The sequence below is a fragment of the Sturnus vulgaris genome, chromosome Z (genome assembly GCF_052056855.1).
Source record: "Sturnus vulgaris isolate bStuVul1 chromosome Z, bStuVul1.hap1, whole genome shotgun sequence".
NCBI classification, from domain to species: domain Eukaryota; kingdom Metazoa; phylum Chordata; class Aves; order Passeriformes; family Sturnidae; genus Sturnus; species Sturnus vulgaris.
In genome coordinates, this window is record NC_142283.1 from 3,274,096 (window position 1) to 3,292,032 (window position 17,937).

The 17,937-nt window shown below is 37.8% G+C and overlaps 1 protein-coding gene across 3 annotated transcripts in view; it reads right to left on the reverse strand.

Moving 5' to 3' along the window:
• SLC12A2 (solute carrier family 12 member 2) overlaps positions 1-17,937 on the reverse strand; it is a 52,904-nt gene that overhangs the window by 9,527 nt on the left and 25,440 nt on the right. For all 3 annotated transcript variants that reach the window (XM_088157390.1, XM_014891902.2, XM_088157391.1), the window contains exons 10-20: positions 14,996-15,156; positions 10,327-10,434; positions 9,598-9,721; positions 8,334-8,435; positions 6,981-7,136; positions 6,143-6,242; positions 5,214-5,325; positions 3,865-4,005; positions 3,560-3,666; positions 1,674-1,753; positions 266-403 (exon numbers count right to left, since the gene is read on the reverse strand). In XM_088157390.1, coding sequence (XP_088013516.1) covers positions 266-403; positions 1,674-1,753; positions 3,560-3,666; positions 3,865-4,005; positions 5,214-5,325; positions 6,143-6,242; positions 6,981-7,136; positions 8,334-8,435; positions 9,598-9,721; positions 10,327-10,434; positions 14,996-15,156 — 1,329 coding nt within the window. The remainder of the gene's footprint in view (positions 1-265; positions 404-1,673; positions 1,754-3,559; positions 3,667-3,864; positions 4,006-5,213; positions 5,326-6,142; positions 6,243-6,980; positions 7,137-8,333; positions 8,436-9,597; positions 9,722-10,326; positions 10,435-14,995; positions 15,157-17,937) is intronic.

The window sequence follows — 17,937 nt, forward strand, 5'->3', positions numbered from 1 at the left end:
TTTACTGTCTCTCAAAATGATTTTTTTTAACTGAGTTTAAGTCATTGCCTATCACCTGGTTTATTTAGGGGACTAGAAACAAATACTTATTTTACATACCAAGTACTTAAGAGATCAGACATCAGCATCTATAAAAGCGTAACACTTCTATTCCACAGATTAAAAAATCCCCTAAATAATCCCTGGGCAAAGAGAGAGAGGAACTGAGGAGGAATCAGAGAGAAAAAGAGTGAGAATTCAAGGCTCATTGCTGCCTAGCAGTTACCTTTGCGTGGAGTGGGAGTTCTTTCACTGGATGATGGAGCAAAAGCTATGGAAGTGTCTGTCTCAGACTTCTTGCTGTAATCCACTTTTACTATCACATCCTTGGTGCAGGGAGACTTCTCTTGGGATGACAGCAAATCTTTGTGAAAGCAAAAGACCCATTAGAAACCACTGAATTGCTACATATAGTATCAACAGAGGTGTGCCACTATACTGAGTCGGTTTGAAATTAATTACACGGTGCTGCAACTGTTACACCACAGCAAAGAGGTCAGGAGGGAGAAAAAGCAACACAGAAGTATTCCGTGAACTTCTACAGAGCACAAAGAGGCTCCTCCTCTGAGCAGAGCTGTCATTTTCTGTTATTTTTCCACGTTGTGATTGTTGATTGCATGCCCAGAGTCTAAAAACAGAGCTAGGTAACACTGTGGAACTACAGCTAGAAGATGAAAAGACAAAAAAAAATCTCTTGGTGAAATGTTTCCTGCTTCTGCTTTTAACACCAAGAGGCAGATGAGCCTTAGGCAGGGCACAGAACAAGTGTGTCTGTATCACTTCCAAGTGAGATTTTTCTCCAGGTTTGGCTTCTGTGGAGCAGCTGTCAGAGCTGATGCAAACTCACACAGTCCCCAGTGGGTACCAAGATCCTTCTGACACCCTGGTGTTACATTCCCAGTTTTCTCAGCAGTGTTGTTTCCACTGCAGGTTCACTCCTTGCCTTTTCTCACACTCCTCTGTCCCCCTGCACATGGTGACAGACTCCCTGACTCTCTCCTAATACTAAAACATTCATCTTTTCCAGTGAAGGAACCTCCTCTTTCAGGGGGATGCCTCTTCTTGTGCCACTTCTCCTCATGGAGCAAGCCACAAACAAATTACACATTATCAAATCAGGACAGCTGCACCAAAGCTCGCAGCCTTGGAATTTTACTAAAATTACACCATTCCACTTAAGAACACTACTCAGAAAGCACAGAAAATCTTCCCAAATTTGAGGCAGACTACTCAGTCTCTAAACTAGTCTGTGTAGGGGATGGCAACCCATGCAGTGGAGTTCCTGCAGAGTGCAATATTTGTTATGATTTTCATCATTTCTGGGCTTGAGCCCCAAATACTTGATGCCAACTTGCCAGCATCACAAATTAGTTTCAGGAAAGTAGCAGATCTTCTGGAAGCAGCTGTATGCAATTTGCAAACACAAAAAAGGTGAAACACAGAAAACCCAAGTTCTGCTGCTGACCATAGGTCACTATCTTACAGTTCAGACTTATTAATTTCACTGAATTTTTGTGTACCACAGCAGTGGTATTTTGTTGATTTTTTTTACTGAGCTTTAGTATTTTTAAAATGCAGTTTTAGAAGGAAATTAGAACAGCAAATTCACCAGATGGAACAAAGTAAAGTCATACCTTGGCCCTGAAGGTGAGAAATGTCCAGGCCCTCCTTGAGACGGATGACAACTACACCATACTGAACATCAAAGGCATCACTAAACAAAAGGGACAAAAATAAAATATGTTACAACTTTTTTTTTCCCCCCAAATGAAAAATGCACCCTCCCTGAACAAATTCCAGTGATTAAGCAGTGCTGTTGGGAAGTCCCAAATTAAAAATTTGCTTTAGAACATCAATTTCAATTCCAAAACATTAACTGAACTTCATTTTAGGAAAACCAGTATTTAGAAAGGATACCTACTCCTCCCTCTCTCCACTGTGTAAACAGTGAGTAAATAAAATCAGCAATAATAGGTCACTCAAGTTCTGCACAGATAGTAAGATAAAAATCTGTATTTCTTGGTGTTATCTCAATCCATCAAAAAAGGGATATGAATAGATCTTTTTGATCTGAGAACTAAAGATTGCTGACATCTTCCCAAAACATTTGGGTATTAAAAACACCTAAGATGATATAATTTAATATCACATTAGCTGTAAGTTAGCTATGATGTGTCTACTCCCATTACATCTGATAAAGTTGAAACTCACTAACCCTCTCCAGTCAAAAATAAAGAGGCAGAACTTCCCCTTCTTCTTTGAAAAGGGCAAAATCCCTGCATAAATTGCTGAGTAAAAGTGGAGTAAAGTTAGTAACAACCCCACCACCTAAAATATAAGACACGAAAAAGATCTTAACCATATAATACAGGTTGCATTAGTCATTAATCACAAGCCTTTACATATAAATACCTCGTTTATTACAAACAACCATAAATCAGAGAACTCCCTCCCATATCATTTCCACAGACAGAAATTTCTCAGGATTTCACAAATTAAACATTTCCCTTTAGAAGCAGTGAGATTTGATTAGAAATGTTTGAAGTGTCAATGTATTCTGTAATAAGTGCAAGAAAAATTGAGGTCGATTTGTTTTGTCTATTAGTGAACATTTTAATTTCATTGTTTAATGTGTTAGATTTGTAGAGATTAGATGTGTTTCTATTGTGTGCTTCAGAAACTTTTAGTTTTCCAGAAATACATTTGACCTGCAGTTATTACCTCCTGAGGTTTCTTTAGGGATGTGGAGAACCACATGACTTGTTGACCTTGACAGATCTTCCTGCAAAAGCCATCCCAAAATAAAATGGGAAAAAAAGAAAAACTAACCAATGTGTTTCCTTATTTTTCTACTGTATTTGGTGCCCCTGCTTTTCTCTGAAAGACCTGGGTGAGATGACTTTTTAACGTCCTTTTCTAATATCTGCATCTATAGCCTAAAGCCCCATCTTCTCTCCTTTAAAAGCACAGAAAATGAGAAATATAAAGCACAAAGGAAGTGGGTTAACCAACACTTGAGCTGAACACAAAATCCTCTCTGTATGCAAAATTAAAAAAAAAAAAAGAAATTAACCTTAAGTGCTACCCAAACAAGTTTTTACCTTGTCTGGGCAGCAACACAAGTTACTATTAAATTTTTCAGCCACAACTGGTCTGCCTTTCAGTACTGTCAAGTTACTCTGGGATTTCCTTTCTCTTCTCCTTTCTGTTCTAGTCTGGGTGTCAGTGCTGTGTATCCTGTGAGTAAAGTATTTCTCCTCCTTTTCAGACAGCAGCTCTCAAACCTCAGACCTCTGCCACAACTCTTTTTAGATACAGAAAGTTATTATGGAGATTTCTAATCTGCTTAAACTGTACAGACTTGCTTATTAATTCCGTATCAGAAAATACCCAAGGAAGACTGCTGAAGGGAAAAATCCAGGTCCACTTGAAAGAGACTTCATGTAACTAAGATCTTTCTTACTACCAAACATACTGAAACGGAACATAGCAGCCAAAACTTTGTGTGTTTTCTACTTACTGGAATAAATTGATATAGGTTTCAACATCTCTCATATCACCTTGTCTCCAGTTTTTCTTAAATCCAACAACAAGGGTGTTAGGTCTCATTCTACCCAAACCAGCAGCCTAAGAAGAAGAAGAAGAACGATTTTATAAAATAACACGTTACTGAACTAAAGGTTCTATTTTCTGCTTAAGAGAATAATAAAGCACTTTTCATCAAAGCTTTTAAGATAATTCTGCAAAAGGAACATTTTTCAAAATATAAGCCCCTTCTCATTTTGATGTGCATCTTGAGCACTTTAACTTTTATTTTAAAAATACCTGCATTAAGTATTGTCCTCCATCCCTCAAGTCCTCTGCATGCACTGGTGCATAGAAAGCTTTCATCTTGTTTTTAATTAACCATCTCTGATATTTAGCCAAATCAGTTGACAGCTCCTTCATGGCTTGCCTCCGAGGACCCTTTCAAAAAAAGGAAATAGTAAGAGGGGAGGGAACAAGAATTTGGAATATAAGTAATGGGAGTAAAAAAAAAACAACCCCTCCCAATATTTTAGTGCCACTGCTGGAAACTAGTTCAAACTCAAGAGAGCCTCAAAACATGCTTGCATACTATCAAAACCACCCCAAACCACAAAACATCAGGCACTATCAGCACCAAAAACTGAAAAACTTTCACCATTTTTAGGAAAAGGGTTGCTCAAACTTCAGCAATCTTGTTCCTGCAGAGCACAACCCTCTTTCCCAGGGGGTGGCATACGCTTCTCCTTCAAAGCATTAACAGTTTTAAAAGGAAAGGGCTTTGCAAAGAAATATACACAGATGCAGGATGACTTAATATTACACTTTATGAGAGTATTTGTATCCTGCAGTCAAAGTCACCTCCTCTAAATAACTCCTTTATGTTACTTCTCTTGGGGTGAATCTTTTGTGCTCCTTCTGGACATCAAAATGCAGAATACAGGACGAGATGTCATCAGGAACACAGAAGCCCAGTTTTTGTAGAAGGACACAGACTTAACCAAATGTCAAAGCTACTGAAGAATGAGGCAGTGCCACCCTTCCTGTAAGAAAGGCATTTTAAACAGGGAAAAGGTATGCTCCCAAAAAATCTTCAGTTGCTTTCCTAGGAGAAGGATGACACCACCTTATTCTTTTCTGTATAGCCCTACTTTTAAAAGGCAGTGATTACATCTGGGATATCTTACCTCAGTTTGGCCTTTGATATTCACTGAAATATTAAGTTTATATAGACAGAAATTAAAAGCTGCTTAAGAAAGTATCTGTGTGTGGATTAACTTGATTTGCTTAAGAACTCTACAAGGGAATCAATTTCCCAATATTCACTTCAATTAGAAGTAAAGAGTTCTTCAGCATTTAAGCATCAAATAATCAAAGGTACTGATATTTTACAAATTTTCCCCTGTAGTATGCCTAACTGGAATAATGATGACCCATGCATTAGCAAAACTTACCAGTAAATTTCTTCGTGCACTTTTTTTATGTCTAATGATGCTTTCACTTAAAAAAATACCAAACAAATAATCGAACCAAAATTTAAACATGAGTCAGAAACAAAGTCAAACAGGCTAAAAAAACCAAACCCCAAAGCAGAGAGAAGAAAAACACCAATAAAGTAACTTTAAAAAGTAAAGACAGAATAAACTTACCATATGTACATGGCCACAGATCATCAAGCCCACGTTCTTGGTGAAAGCATGGACAAGGTGAAGCAAAGCTGGACGTGCATTTGGAGCACCTGTCATAATTAAGCACTGAGGTCTAGAATTATGAGGGGAAAAAAGAAGATTGGAATTGGAATTAATCTGGAGTTCTGGGGCTTTTTTATCAACAGAAAAAAGTTTTTTTCCAAATATTATCCATAACAACATATTCATCACTGCAAATGTAATAAACTCATCCAGTTTTATAAGACTATGTTAAATAAAGAAAAGATCAGTTGTTACCTAACTGTCAGCAGATCTATGAGTATGACTAATTGCATGAAAATTTAGTAATCCCATTACATCTGAAAATCTACACATTTAAAAAGTTCAAGAACAGATTTTAGACAAGACTAAGGCAGAAGGATTAAGTTTTTCTTCCCCACTGGTAAATCACATCCCTTGCATTTTGTAGCTTAGATTCTTCTGTGTCCAGCAGAAAAACTGGAATCATATGCTCATTTTTACGTTACTTTCCTTCAGAAGGCAGAGCCAACCTCGTGCAAGTAAGTCAAAACCAACTTTTAAGTCAGTTTTAAAAGAGGAAGTGTCCAAACTTCAGAACTCATTACAGGTGATAATTTTTCATAATCATCATAATTAATACGTAATATCATACGAAATCCTCTAAGCAATCTCTCAATCTCCTTGGCTGCTCCATTTAATTTTCATGGATGCTTAGTTGAAAACAGTGCTGCTGCCAGGCTATCCATAACCTCTGAGGATGGCACCTGTACTAAGAACCCCACTCCATCTGTAATTCCATTTACTTGGATAAATCACAGGAGAGGCACATGGACCTAATGGAAACCTTGACAGTAAAACTGCATGACAGCAGCCTAGTGAACACAAAATTCCCTGTTTTTAAGCGTCACCTGAAGTTTTTCACATGATCTTCCACTCCTGAGAGTCGAATGGAATGCTGCAGTGCATTCAGGTACGTCAAGGCTTGAGTTGAGGATCCCCAGTTCACATCTGTTGGAAGATTTGAGGTTCCAGTGTGTTATTTGCAGTTGTCCATTGTAAAACTACGTGATCACAACATGAATGCTGAACACTGACTAAACCCAGAGATTTAGGCTACACCTTGCTGCATTTTATACAATGCCAGTCAACAACCCTACAGCTTAACAGGCAATTATATTTAAAGATAACATTTTTGTAGAAGTCTTAGCAAAAAAAGTTAAAGAAGGGAGTAACTGACTTCTTTATGTCCACATTTCAAAGACCACAGCAACTTCACAGTCAAAAGAACACCACTTGAGGAAAAAATACTGTGCTGGGTTATTTTATACTACAGCAAAGAAAAAAACTGAATCTCAAAACAAAGTCAGATACCTGCAGTGGAAAACTGCTAGATTAAGCAGATCCTTTAAGCAGATTATTATTTTTATGAGGAAAAGGAAGATCCCACTATCATCTTTTTGTTCCAGTACTTGATAGCCACAATGAATTTACCATTTTTCATATGCACTTTTCCCTCCAATTCTCATTTAGACATTTATGCCCAAGTGGCATCTTCATAATTTGGGAGGAGGGGGAAGCAGTGACTGTGCAGGAAAATGTCAATTTAATCACAACTAAAAAACCTAAAACAGAAATTTAATCTAGTGGTCCAAACAGAAAGAAGTTGCTGGGGGTTTTCCCTGCCAAGGCCATCACTTTTTTCCCTTCTTTCCCCACTCCAGAACCAAAATATTTCCCTATACATACCTGGCTTCTTGTAAGTGACATAAATGTAAAGCCCAAGGACTATGACATAGGTTAGAAGTGCTGCCCACCAATTAATGACAAACATTACAATGCAGCATAGAATAGCTCCAATGAGAGAAATCCACATATTGTAGTACTTGAAAGCAGGGCGCCAGCCTAGTCAAAATAAAATTTTGGAGGGTAGAAAAAAGAGGGGGAAAATTAATTTAAACAACACTACAAGAGAAGGAAGGCACTGTACTTTTCCCCCTTCCCTGGTATTCTGCATCCATTACAAATGAACATCTGAGTTTCAGTGATGTACAAAATGCAGACTGGCACACTTATGCTTTCCATTTTCCAACACCTTTCAAATGAATTTGCATCATTCTCACACAGGTATGTAAATGCTCCTAATTTTGCCCCCTATGAGGATGCTTGTGCCAGTATGTCTATTGAATCAAGCTCCAAGAACTTTAGGCAATAGCTTTTTCTTTCAAAGGTAGTGAAGCATAAATCATCATCTCATACCTCAGTTTCTTACATACTACTGTTTTTAGTTGTGCATTTTTACTGTTTTCACATGAAAATTCTTACTACATGAAAAAGAAAAGGACAGGTATGTCCAAACAGAACTTGGGTACATCAAAGTACCGGACTGCCAGTGTTTTACGTTATTTGCCACAAGTTTATCCAAAATCGGGTATGCACATGCACAACTTCACAAACACATCCAAGGATAACAAGTGTATTAAATGTACAATCAGTAAAGTTAGAACTGTTGTGCAAACTTATATCCACCCTCTGAGAAACAAAAAAATAAAAAAAAAATAAACCCACCAGTTCAGTAACTTAAGAAGCTTTTAAGGGAGTTATTCCAGTATATTGCACGTGGACTGGGTATAATGTACATTTGCTCTGCAAGCACCAGGTTTTGGCCTATCCCTGTAGTTTAACCAAACTCCCACTAAAGACTATAAAAATGTGGCAATACCACCAGCAATTCCTGTTTCTTCAGGACTGGAAGATGATACACATTAACAAACTGAAGACAACATAAGGGTAGTTAGCCAGCACCAGCTATTGAATTAGCAAGGAAGCTTTCTTCCCGAGTTTCTGAATAAATTCTGGATTATCTTGTGCTCCCTCAGCAAAGATGACAAAATCAGTAACCCTCAAACCCTACAGGATCACCCAGTTCTCAAAATTTCAGAAAACCCATGAATACAACGTGTTAAGCTTTTAATGTCATAAGAATCAAATACGAATTTAATAATTAAATTAAACCTTAATTTATCTTAAAGCCTTTTAAATTGCATTTATGCATAAAGGAATTGCAAGGCTAAACTCCCACCCCTAAAATGTAGTTCCTACCTGGAGACTTTGCAAGAGAAGCATGGAATACAGAGAAGTTAATCAAGGCATATGAGGCCAAGAAGAAATTAGAAATAATTGGAGCAATGACATTCAGTTCGGCTGTAAAATGGGAAAAAAAAAAATGCAGGCTGTTATCAAAGGTATCATCCAATGACTTTGCAGATTACAGAGTAAAAATTCTGCTACAAGGAATCTTATTTTCTGTTATACTCTGAGGAAATGCAGCTTATCTTTTTGCTGACAGAGCTTTATGCCAATGACCTCCTATTAACCAAGTTATCTTTTAATAGTTAGGAAATGTAGCTTTCAGTTTCAAAAATTTAAGCACTAGCAAGTGTTCTAGATGCACTCTGGAAGCACTACATACTTTCTAAAGATCATTAATCGACAAAATTTCATTCCTAGCAGGGTTTGGATCAAACAGTGCACTAATACACTGGGTTCTGAAGAATGCCAGAAGATTTTAATATTACAGACAAGCACCATCACAACAATGATGCATGCTTACACCCCCACCAGTGAGAGGGAAAATCCTGATGCTTTCTTTCCTCGAGGCAGCATGGTACAAAACACTTGTATGTGTACTCTCACCATCATTTAAAAATAAAAAAGTGATCAAAATGCAGAATGTGCCATCCTAGTCTGCAAGTTTCTTGTTGCAATCAAGCTTCCAGCCAACATGGGTAGCTCTGCCTCAAGCAGAGGACAAGATGAGGACAAAAGAGGACAGAGCAAATTGGAAAAAGCAGTTTAAAGCACTGGCACATAGACAGACACAGCACAATTAGTTTGCCACCTACAGAGAACACATGTAATTAATTGTATCTAGACAACCTTTAGCAACACCAGTGTCAGCAGTAGCTCCACCACTTGCAACTTCACAGAAAAGCACATTTTAAATAATATTGCTCATTCAAGTTTGTATTTTACTGAAGCTGTCATTGTTAAATATCCGAAACAAACTCTCATATTTGCAAGATGTTAACGCTGCCTCAAGTAAAGGATGTATTTCTATTGACTGGTAGTACCTGAAGACAGACATCTGTGGTTAAAAAGAGAAGTGCAGTTAAAAGTTACTGCAGTTCTTGAGATAGTTGTATTTAGAAGATGGGAGAAAATAAGCCTCAAAATAACCAGATTTAGAATGCTGGCTTAGAATTAAGCTGTGCACTACATCTCTAGGACCTGTCATCAATATGCATCGGAATGCTTTCTCTAAATGACAAAAAGGGATTGAGATTTACTAAAATTTCAAACTAACCAATTAGTATGAATCCAAGAGCAATTAAAAATGTTAGAATATATCCTCTCAGTGGTTCATTGTTCTTCCCATAGCCTTTAGCAAACATCTGAAATCCTGGATAAATGCTGTCCTTGCACAAAGCCTAAGGGGGAGAAAAAAAAAAATTAATCAGGAGTCAACACGCATGCTGTCTTCCATTGCACACTGTCTTTCTGAACACTTCCTGATAGTTTATAGCCATCGTGGACTAATTTTACTCTCACCTGTCTTTGCATCTTGACATTTTGCATTTCTACTATTCTATCCTTCAGTAATGTCCACCTGCTAGAAGCAGCTTTGCTATTCTGTAAGTAACTATCTATTTTCCTTCACTAGGGTCTTACAATCACAAAAGGCCTTTTTTTTATTTACAGACTGTATTGTCTCAGGAAGTGGAAAGTTTGCCCAATATACACACTAGTTCTCTGCATCACTAGAACTGACACCCCACTGAACTTTTTTTAACCCAATTAAAGACAGAGAGAGATAGAGATTCAATAGTTGAAAAGAAGGTAGAGCAAAACACACTCAGGAACCTCAAGAAACAGCAACAAGCTGTTCTCCCATTCTAAACAACCAGTATTAGAACCATCTACTGATGCCATCTGATATGGATTGTGACTGGCAGTATGTCAGAGCCCCCTTCCAAAATTCATGACTCAAAATTAATTATTCTTCAAAATATTACCATTTTCTCCCCTTACTTACCTGGAAGATCTTAGGGGCACTCACAAGAGATGCTAATGCAGATGACAGGGTGGCTGAGAAAATACCTGCAGAAATCAGTGGTGCAAATCCTGATACCATGCTCATGACCTGAAAAATAAAATAATTTTTTTAAAAATACATGAAAAAGCACAATTGGATTGCACCATTAACAACACAAACAGAAAAAGAATACCATGCATTCTTCACTTAAAAGCTGTCTGAATATCACGCATTCATATAAATGAATGAACTAGAGACATCAGGGAATACAAATGCATCCTGATTTCAGGACAAGAAATGGTAGCTTTTCACACAATGTAGCTGTAATTCGAAGCTCAGATTGTCAAGGGCAGAAGTCTTCAAGGGCTCATAAGAAGATTAGAAGGAAGTAATGGAAGTAAAATACTTTGGAAGGTGTTACCTATTTCAACTAATCTATTGCTGACTAACATGGTCTCAGAAAACCTAAGTGATAAAACAAGTGAAACTGGGGAACATATCTTGGGAAAGTTCATTGTCTCTTCTCAGAATCTCCACCATTCTAAGTTAGGATTTTTCTCCCCAATCTAAACTACAAGGTCAAGACAAACGTGTTTCCTATCTCCCCAGGATCAAATCCCAGCACATCTCTGTAATCTCAGTGACAGAAGTCAAATATGCAATCCTTGGTAAGCTGGATGAGTAATGAGCTGGTACCTTCCAGTACCTCAAGGGCCCTTAAAAAAGAGGGAATTTATAAAATGTGAGTGCCACCCCTGTCTATGGCATGTGGATTGGAAAATCATCTTTTAAGGTCCCTTTCAACACAAACTACTCTAGGACTCCACTACTCTACTGATTATTTCTGTACCATAGTTGCATCCAGCTTTGCATCTGTCATGTGAATTATGATACACAACTGTGTAATTAAAAAACATTAATGGTTTAATAGAATACCTTTCTTTATGGAAGAAAAGCTAAAGTTGCTTTAAGACAGCCAATGTTGAAGAACTTTAGTCAACAGACCAAACCCAGCAGGGTGTTTTTTAAGCACAATGTGGTTCTGCATCATTTGCACTGCTTACTTGACTTTTTCACCCTGGCAATCTCATTTAAATTATCAGGAGAATGACTGAAGGAAGGCAAGAACGAACATGCAGAAGTCTCCTGTTTTAAAGTTACTGTCACCTGACATTGTAAAATCTTGCTGTCTAAATAAATCTGACTAGGTCAGATGTTCTCAGACATAATGTATAGATGACTGATGATGTTTTGTTCACTAGGGCTAAATTCATGGTAAAATTTAGTGGATTTCTCCAGACCAGACTGACAAAGCTGCTGGGCCTCTCAAATCAGCTGAATCTGTGCACTACATCACGTTTCACTGGTCAGTTCAAGGCATGCCTTGCTTGAAAAGAGAAATGTAATAAATTGAGGTTGCAAAAAAGTTAAGTATCTGTCAGAGTAATGTAACAAATGGAGAGAATTTCCTGAAGCCTACTTTGCCCTGGGTTAATTTAATTTTATAAGCAACAGAAGAAGTTACAGTTTCAAGTGGCAATTTCTAACAACCATACATTATGTAACAGAGTAAAACTTAAGGGTGTAAAAACGCTTTACTACTATTGTAGAAAGAAAATTTTGCTATAGCAGCATAATTTACAAGTGCAGAATAATTTTTATAGAAGCAACATGTAAATTTTTTTTCCCTGCAAGGATGGCTTAATCAATCTTCCCTCATTATAGAATGAATCTGTGTAGAAGTCTCCACAACTTTTCTTCCCATATGTAAAACGTTTTTATTTTGATACCTTCAATTTACTACACTGCCTCATATTTTACATTCTCTTTCTAGGTTCTGTCCAATGCCTCCAGTTATTGACACTCTCTATTTTTGACTATTACACTGGTTTTATAAATTTGAGAGATATCCCAGCAAAGCCTATGCAATTAACATTTGGCATTTTAAAAGCTAGCAAGTTATGCCTTAGGTTAAGAGACTTTAGGAAGCTTCTCTAAGCTAGGAGAGTACAGGGAGAACCTGATCCAGCAGAATCAGTGTGCTGTGGTGTTGAACTCCTCTCCCTCCCTCCCCAACACAATCCAGACCTCCTGACCATGAACCAAGGAGCCCACAAAGGCAAGTACCCATGGCACTGAAATTTTCATGCCTGCAAAATCATACAAAATAAGGCAGAGTGGCCCTGTAACCACTGGTGCGCTGACACGGACATACAGTTCCTGCTGATAAGGGCCTCATTATGTCTGCCTGGCATTTACAGTTAAGGCAGTTTCCTAAATTTCAAACAATTAGGATCATGAAATACTGTATTTTGACTATTTCGTTCCTTGTTCCAACACCCTGGAGCAAAACAAAACTGCTGTAGTAAAACAACTGAGTTTCATGCTACTTTCTTACACAGTTGAAAAAAAAGAAAAAAAAAAATCTGCATTTTATTGCCCAAAGCTGTAACTTTTTGTTGGGAAGCTCTAGGCTGAGGCTATAGAGCCCAGAGCAAATTTTGGAAAATCCTCTTCTACCAGGTGACAGCCTGGGCACAGAATGACCACTGACACTGAACAGAAATATCAGAATCCTGTGAGGATCTGTAATTCACTGACTGTAACAGAAACTAAAGATGGTCTTACTAGGAAGATCTGACTAAGCTTGTCTCACCTACTGTCCTCACTTAAGAGTTTCTCACTCAATATTTCCACAGGTAAATCATACTACAAGCCATCCATCTGCTGCCTGAACACACCCAAACCCTGAGCTGCCCCAGCAGAACTTCAGGTCAGTTCTTTGCCAGAAGAACTGAGTGTAGCACAAAGTGTCCTGAAGTGATAAAGTCATTACACAGAACTCAAACTGGCAATTTCTACCCCAGAACCTGAGTGTTTACAAGCTGGAAGAGAAACTGAACAATCTTCCCTCACCTTAAGGATTAATTTTAGTATGTGCAGCTATTTGTTCTCAGTTTTTACCATACAGAAAAGAGATGTAAGTTTGAGCCTGAAAAGTGCACAAGCTTGGACAGACCCCTTCTCACACACGCCATGCTCTCATATGAAAAGAATTATCTCTCCATACACCTAACATTCAGAGATAAAAAACTGTGAGCAGTTCAGTTACAAAATGGACAAGTTTCTCGTTAGATAAACAGCCTCTCTCACACAAACATTTTCCTTCTGATATCTTCTGAGAAGACAGAATCAGACTCTTCCCAGAGATGTACAGCAAAAGCTGGGAGGGTGAGAGAAAAAGAACAGCAAGGGAGAGTCCCACTGGGTGTTAGAAAAATGAAATTTCACGGAGGTGGTTTTCAAAACTACAACAAAGCAGGGGGTGTGAGGGGTGCTGCATTCTCTGTGCTGCCTCTGGCCTTAAAAGTGACTTTTTCTCATTGACACCAACTCTTTTTTCCACAGAGAGAAGCAAAAACAATTTGGGAGGCAGAAATACTCTGTATACAAGTAACCTTTAACAACCTTAACATGACTTAAAAGACACAACCAGAGGAAACCAATTACAGGCTATTCACAGCTGTGCACCTGACAATTATGATGGTTCTTTTGAGCTTAAAACAAACAATGGAAGTCATCATATTTTGCAATTTTGTCAATCCTACAAGAGCAATTCTGACTTTCTCTGAAGAAGAACAAAGTTAGCACCACACAACATACTCGCATTATTCCATTACAACAATTTTATCAGTGGATTTCAGCTCAATCTCTAGCCAATTTTTTGTACACCTGTTAGGAAAACTTTGGGCAAAAATGTGACTACCACAGACCAAGCCTGAATTAGAGAGCAGTTAAGTTCATTTTCCTTGGATTTTTTCAAATTCTTACCAGTAGTTCATGAACAACTCAGTTGGCTGTGGTGAAAGACTATGAATCCCTTAATTTGTAGAGGACTTTTAAATACTGTAACATCGTGTTTAATGAAAATTCATTACCTTACTACCATTAAAGAAGATGCTGTCATGAATAATGTAAAACAGTCTCAAATAACCTGTGTATTTTCTAAAAACTTAAAAATTTAGCAAACAAATTACTGACACAGGCTACCTATGATTACTCAGCACCACTACTGAAAAATGAGTACATCTACCCTCACCAGTGAATGATGACATTCAGGTTCCTAAAGAAAGCTGCAGCACCACCACCTAAATCTAAGCAATTTACACAGAAAAAGAGTAAATATTTATACCACCTGCATATAAACACCTAAGAGTTTTCAACATGTATACATTCTTTTGCATACCAGCTAGTGTACTACAGACCTAATCCAGATAAAACTTGTAATTATGGAGGTGAGTATATTTAGCCTCTGACTTTTCCTAATAAGAAACTAAAAAACCCAAGCCAACAAATCCAAGGAAAAACCAGACAAAATATGCCCAAGCAACAACAACCCAAAAAAACCTAACAAAAAAATCCTCCAACTAAAACAACCAAAAACAACAAAAAACCCCCCAAAATCCCAAAACCCACACAGCCCCCACAAACACCACACAACAAACAAAACAAACAAAAAGACCCCCAAACCCCACAAAAAACCACCCAAAAAACAAACAACAAAAAACCACAAAGAAAATATCAACAAACAAACAAAACACTAAACCAACCAAAGAAAAAAAAACTAACACAAAGCCCAATTACACAGACTAAGGAGAAAGTTTTATACCTGAAAATTGTTCATCAGCCCATAGTGACACTCTGCCCCTGCCTGAGAGTGACAGGATGAGAAGTCATAGTTTAGTTTGCAGGCTGCAGCAGTGCAATTTGTCAGCTCGTTGACAATGGTGTCATTAACATTCCCTGTGGCATCTCTAACTACACAGGAACCTGCAATTGACACAACAATAAAAAAAGCATTAACAAACTGAACCTGAATTTAAGGATCTGTGTTAATTCCTTGTTATGTAACCATAATCTCACAGAGAAACATTAAAATACAGTATTTAGTTTTTTAACACACTAAAGTACTAAGCCTATCTTCACTATGAAGAACAAATACAAACAAAACAACTGCTCCCTTGGCTGCAACCATCTTTAGTTTTTTTAATATATCTGACTGTGGGAAGAAATAGAAAGTTTTAGCACAGAGGAAAACCATGTCAGTAGACTTGCAGAAGTTTAAGAGCACAATTTTAGCTTAAAATACTACTTCTCTGAAGTGTGGGTTTTCAAATAGCTCCTGAATTGAAGTCAGTATTATACAACACCACTTGATTTGACAGGAGAGGCACAGGGTGCCCAGAGCAGCTGTGGCTGCCCCTGGATCCCTGGAATGCCCAAGGCCAGGTTGGACATTGGGGTTGGAGCAGCCTGGGACAGTGGGAGGTGTCCCTGCCATGGAAGGGGTGGGAATGAAGGGGCTTTAAAGGTCCCTGCCAACCCAAGCCATTTGATAGCTTTGTGATTTTATACTTTCTCTTCTGGTCAATTTTTCTAAAGGAGCACAGATTTGTTTTGTATATATAGACGTTTGCAGACAGGTATATACTCTGCTGCAGTTGTTTTTTTTCCAGTCGTTGTGACTCATCCATTAAAAAAGATAAATTTCACAAAAGCCTGTTGCAAGCCATTTCCCAATGTTTAAATAAGCCATCTCCTGTGTGACCACGGTATTTTTTAGCTGGTGAAAACCAGACACAGAATACCATTTTTTCCACATTTTTTTATACTCATCACCTTAACTACTGTCTTCAGTTCATCTATGATTACTTTTTATTTTGCTGGTCAAGAAAATGCTGGAGAAAACTCATTTCAGCCTGCAAGTATTACGGAAAACTGAACAGTACTAAAAGATCATTAAGTCTTCTATTTCAAGGGATTTTCAACTCATATGGCAAAAAGTAGATCAGACTAAGTATTATTTAACATTCTGTGGCCTAATAGTAGAGGTAATCAAACTGCTTGAACACCAGGAAATACTTCCAGAGACTGGAATTAAACAGAGGGGGGAAAAGTCTAAAGACTCAATAACAATTTACTTTAACCTTTTAGGAACCTCAATGACAAGAACTGCCATATGCAACAGAACCCCCTGACAACTAAGGACCTGAATTAATTACTTGCAAAATAAGGAAGAAGGCAGAGATCTGCTGCAAGTTCAAGTTTATTCAGTAATATTCCTAGGCATCTTTGTCTGTTGTCTCTCTTCCATGGGGAAAATGAATTCCTAATTAGCTATACCATATTTAAATTGTTGTGAGCTATCAGAACTTAATTAACAGCCCACTGCAACACCTGGTCCCAGTAGGTGGACATTAATTAATCCTTCCACTCCTCACTTCTTTTTTTAGTTACTTATTATGCCTAATTGGTTAAATTACAGTAAAACTTTCCTACACTAAACACCTGTCTCATGCTTTTCTTGTGAGTATGTGGAGGAGCTGAGGTTTATTTATTGTTTTTGTGTTTAACTAGTATTAAAAGCTCTGTAAGAGGAAAATGTTTCTCCTTCTTCACAAGTATTTGCCCCAGCCACTCAAGAAGTATATAATGGATTTGACAACACGCTTCTCAGCTGAACTATTTGTAAGTAACATTTTGTTGGTGACAGACTGCAGTGGCAGGCCTATCATACTGAACAGCTCATTAAACACCTACAGTGCACTATCACAGCCCTCCTCTTCCTCATTTTGTCAAAGTTCAAACTCGGCTGGTTCGGCAGGACTTTCAGACATGGAATCAAGATGTGGCAGAAAGAGACACGGCAGTAGGGACAAACTTAATGTGGGCCTTACTGTGAGAGGATGCAGAACAGAAACCAGGCAGGAAGGCTCTTTTCTCAGCAGAAGACACTTACATAAAAGTAACAATAAGCGTTACTTTCTGTGACACTCATTCACAAAAAAAAGTTTCATTTATTTATATGATTCTGGCAGCATTTTCCCTAAAAGTCTCCTGGAAAACAAAATTTCACCTTTTCACAGGCATTTATAAGCATGTTCCTGCCAAAGTCAAGTAGAGCTTTGCCACGCTTTAAGCATGAGAAAGTTTACAGCCATCTCCATCAAGTTCTCCTTAATATAAGAATTCCAGAGGTACTACAAGCCCTTCAGACTGCAGTTCAGAGTGTTTAATTTTACTAGTGCTGTAAACAGCTACAGTTTGGCTCTTGTCAATTGGTTTTACTTTCATAACTACAGGAAGCAGTTACAGGAAGCAGGTCTTAATGCTACTCAGAACTTTGGCTATTTTTTTTGTTAGAGCTTCCCTTGTTTATAAAGAGATAAATGCAGTTCCTTGAAATGTATCTTCTAAGATTTTTGATGCAAACTGGCCTGTGAAATCTGCCTCCTCGTGCCACCTGCATGTCTGCATTAGTCCTTTGCTAAATTATGAAACTGCATACCTACAGTTATTTTTGAAATAGCTGTATTTTTGAAATAGCAGGATCATTAATTTTCCTTTTTTCACCCTTTCTACTCAGTTTAGCCTTCTTACTTACTACAGAGCATACAAATAGTAAGTTCAGAACATCCTCCTCTTCAGATATGACTATTCTGCAACATTTACTAGCCCCTTCAAATCTTTAGTGACTTGGTCACCACTCATGTGGAGAAGGAACAGAAGTATTTGTATTTGTCTAATGTTCCTATTCCAATGCCTAAAAAG